The sequence below is a fragment of the Alligator sinensis genome, unplaced genomic scaffold, assembly GCF_000455745.1.
Source record: "Alligator sinensis unplaced genomic scaffold, ASM45574v1 scaffold1302_1, whole genome shotgun sequence".
NCBI classification, from domain to species: Eukaryota; Metazoa; Chordata; order Crocodylia; family Alligatoridae; genus Alligator; species Alligator sinensis.
The window spans coordinates 108,614-112,573 of NW_005842612.1; the positions used below are offsets into that span (position 1 = coordinate 108,614).

Below are 3,960 nucleotides of genomic sequence, written 5' to 3' on the forward strand. Positions count from 1 at the left end.
CACGGCGCCCCACTTCCGCCCCTCTCGCTGTCATGGCAACCTCACAACACTACCGCTTCCCTTCTTGCTTCCGCCTCGACGGATGCCGCGCGGGGCCAAGGTTCGTTAGGGCGGCCTCAGCGGCACCCAATCAGCGCCGTGGGGGGCGTGGCTAGAGCGGCTAGAAAAGGCGGCGGGGCGCGCCGGGCTCCTCACTCCACGGGCTGTAGTGGAACGGAGCGGAGGGGTGCTGCGGACCCTTACCCCGCTATACCGCTCCCTCCCCGCCTATACCGCGGTCTATCCTCCCCCCCGGTTTTTTAAGGGCACCCCTCCCCACCCACTTATCCCCCGGTTTTTGGGGGGTGCATCATCCTCCCCATCTCTCTCCCCCTCTCATTTTGGGGGGTGCGTATTCTGCCCCCACCTCCTTGCAGTGGGCCCCGCAGCCATGTTCAGCTGGGTGAGCAAGGACTCCCGGCGGCGGAAGGAGCCCGAGCTCTTCCGCACAGTCTCCGAGGGCTTGAAGCACCTCTACACCACCAAGCTGCTCCCCTTGGAGGAGCATTACCGCTTCCACGACTTCCACTCACCCGCCCTGGAGCCGGCCGACTGGGACAACAAGCCCATGGTGCTGCTGGTGGGCCAGTACAGCACAGGGAAGACCACCTTCATCCGCCACCTCCTGGAGCAGGACTTCCCCGGCATGCGCATTGGGCCCGAGCCCACCACGGACTCCTTCATCGCCGTCATGGGGGGCGAGACGGAGGGCGTCATCCCCGGGAACGCCCTGGTGGTGGACCCCCGGAGGCCCTTCCGGAAGCTCAATGCCTTTGGGAATGCCTTCCTCAATCGGTAAGTGTGCCTCTCGCCTTGCCCGGCTTTGGGTGGGGAGAGGAAGAGTTAAGTCAACTCCGGATCACGGTGAGGCTAGCGTCTTGTTCCACTGCGGGGGCTCCCAGCACGGTAGGATCCCGTTGGGTTGACGTGGGAGATGATGGTTGGCCACGAGGTTGGGTCTTCGCTTCGTTGTTGAGATCCCTAGTGCATGAAGCCGTGTTGGGTTGGCCGGGGAGAGGATGGTTGCCTACAAGTCTAGTGTTTTCTCTCATGGTGTGGTGGGCTTGTGCTGGTTTGTGATGGGAAGAGTTGACTCCAACCTCCTCGGCCTCGAAGGTGGTTCTTTCCTCAGTTGGTGCCCCCCCCGGCACGGTGGAGCCATGTTGGGTTGGCCTGGTAGGTGCTGGCTGGTCAGGAGGCTGGTGTTGTCTTCTGTCATTGCACGGGGTGGCACCGTGTCGGCTTGGGATGTGTAGTGGAACGGAGCGGAGGGGTGCTGCGGACCCTTACCCCGCTATACCGCTCCCTCCCCGCCTATACCGCGGTCTATCCTCCCCCCCGGTTTTTTAAGGGCACCCCTCCCCACCCACTTATCCCCCGGTTTTTGGGGGGTGCATCATCCTCCCCATCTCTCTCCCCCTCTCATTTTGGGGGGTGCGTATTCTGCCCCCACCTCCTTGCAGTGGGCCCCGCAGCCATGTTCAGCTGGGTGAGCAAGGACTCCCGGCGGCGGAAGGAGCCCGAGCTCTTCCGCACAGTCTCCGAGGGCTTGAAGCACCTCTACACCACCAAGCTGCTCCCCTTGGAGGAGCATTACCGCTTCCACGACTTCCACTCACCCGCCCTGGAGCCGGCCGACTGGGACAACAAGCCCATGGTGCTGCTGGTGGGCCAGTACAGCACAGGGAAGACCACCTTCATCCGCCACCTCCTGGAGCAGGACTTCCCCGGCATGCGCATTGGGCCCGAGCCCACCACGGACTCCTTCATCGCCGTCATGGGGGGCGAGACGGAGGGCGTCATCCCCGGGAACGCCCTGGTGGTGGACCCCCGGAGGCCCTTCCGGAAGCTCAATGCCTTTGGGAATGCCTTCCTCAATCGGTAAGTGTGCCTCTCGCCTTGCCCGGCTTTGGGTGGGGAGAGGAAGAGTTAAGTCAACTCCGGATCACGGTGAGGCTAGCGTCTTGTTCCACTGCGGGGGCTCCCAGCACGGTAGGATCCCGTTGGGTTGACGTGGGAGATGATGGTTGGCCACGAGGTTGGGTCTTCGCTTCGTTGTTGAGATCCCTAGTGCATGAAGCCGTGTTGGGTTGGCCGGGGAGAGGATGGTTGCCTACAAGTCTAGTGTTTTCTCTCATGGTGTGGTGGGCTTGTGCTGGTTTGTGATGGGAAGAGTTGACTCCAACCTCCTCGGCCTCGAAGGTGGTTCTTTCCTCAGTTGGTGCCCCCCCCGGCACGGTGGAGCCATGTTGGGTTGGCCTGGTAGGTGCTGGCTGGTCAGGAGGCTGGTGTTGTCTTCTGTCATTGCACGGGGTGGCACCGTGTCGGCTTGGGATGGGAAGAGTTGGTCTGCTTCAACCTCTCCAGTCTTGAAGGGGGCTCCTTGAGCAGAATGGGGAGAGGGCCCGGACGTGGTGGAGTTGTGCGAGAGTCGGCTGGCTAGAGCTCTGTTGCCCCCCCCAGTCTGAAACTTGGCTCCTTCCTCCGTTGCTTTGATCCCTGGTGGGATGAGACCATGTTGGGTTGAGATGAAGAGCAGGTTGGTCCCCTCCTGTGCAACTCCCCAGCTCCGAGGCTGGTTCTTTTCCCCCATAGGAGTGACCCCTTGGCCCGCTGGGGACCATGGACATGGGAGCTTCAGCCATGCAAAGTAGATGGGGGCCTAGCTGAGTCATCGTCATTGGGTCACACCAAGCTCCTAGCTGGTGCCATCTTCAGTGATCAAGACCCCCAGGCTGGCGAGGCCATGGTGGGTTGGAGGAATTTGGTGGGCGTTACCTTCCTGCCACAGGGAGTCTTCTCCGGGGGGCACCCCCACGGCTCGTGTTGGCCCCAGGAGTGCCCCTGGCTGCAGGTGCTGGGTCCTCCCTCCAGGCCATAGTGACCGCAGGCGTGTGCTACCCATGTTCCCCGTGTCATGCTGGGTTTGGAGGGGGGCTATGCCAACCCCCAGCTGTGAGTAGAGTCCCAGGTGTGAACCCCACCCTGTGGTGGTACCCTGGGTTCCCCCATGGGCCCTCCAAGCCCCCCCAGGCTCCTTCTGGACCCTAGCTCAGGTGGAATTAGTGGGGGACACACCAAGTCAGCCCCCACCTTGCTAAATCAATAGCAATTAGCTCCCTGCGCTGACCAGTGTCCCCTGTCCAGCAAGGCACCAGCTGGGGTGGGAAGAAGCCTCTTGGAGTTTAGGACGTGTCCTCTTGATAGCTCCCCACCCAGTAACCCCCTGAGACTGGGCCCAGTACCTTCCACTCCCTCCTTACTGGGTGGATCACTTCTCCTAAGGGTAGAGCTGGGTTCCTCCCTCCAGGCTGAGCCTGGGAGGGGGTGGGGTGGGGGTTTCCAGGCCTTCCCAGAAACCCCTGCCCTGCCCATCAATGGGGGGTGGGAGTGAAACTGACTAATCAAAAGTGAAACTGACCAGCTGCAACTGACCCCAGGGATTCCCCTGGCCTCCAACTGGGCCAGGTGGAAGGGGGCTGGGCTGGGGGGGGGCAAATTTCCCTGCCCCCCTCCTTTTAACTATGACCAAGCAGGTCCAATTGGGGCCTGGGGTGGGGGGAGTATGAGTGTGCTTGGGGGCATCTTCCCCCCCAATCCCTGATGTGGGGGTGGGGGGCATCTGAGGCTCCTCAAAAAGGGATCTAGAGCCCAACTGGAAATCCCTTAGTAGATCCCAGCTCTTTCGGAGGTCGGAGCCTCAGCTGGGCGTGGGACTGAGTCCTGCTGCACCCGCCAACCTCCCCGACCCCATCCAGTGCATAGGAGCTGCTAGAAGCACCAGCCTCACCTGATCCCTAGTTTTTAAGCCAGAGGGTGGGTGAAGTTGGAGCCTTTTGGTGGGGGGCCAGGCTAGGTTTTAAGTTGGAGGCTGGGGGTGGGGAAGGGAGGTGGCAGGTGAAGCCTGATCCCCAGCCCTGA

General features: G+C 62.0%; 1 protein-coding gene across 2 annotated transcripts in view; it reads left to right on the plus strand.

The window, feature by feature from the left end:
- The first annotated feature begins 106 nt into the window (after positions 1 to 106).
- Positions 107 to 3,960, plus strand: part of EHD1 (EH domain containing 1) — a 19,545-nt gene continuing 15,691 nt past the window's right edge. The window contains exon 1 of one of the 2 annotated variants that reach the window (XM_006033163.3): positions 107 to 834. In XM_006033163.3, coding sequence (XP_006033225.1) covers positions 431 to 834 — 404 coding nt within the window. In that variant the 5' untranslated portion in view covers positions 107 to 430. Of the gene's footprint in view, positions 835 to 1,293; positions 1,921 to 3,960 lie in introns of those variants that run through there. The other variant, XM_006033162.2, reaches the window with a different exon arrangement.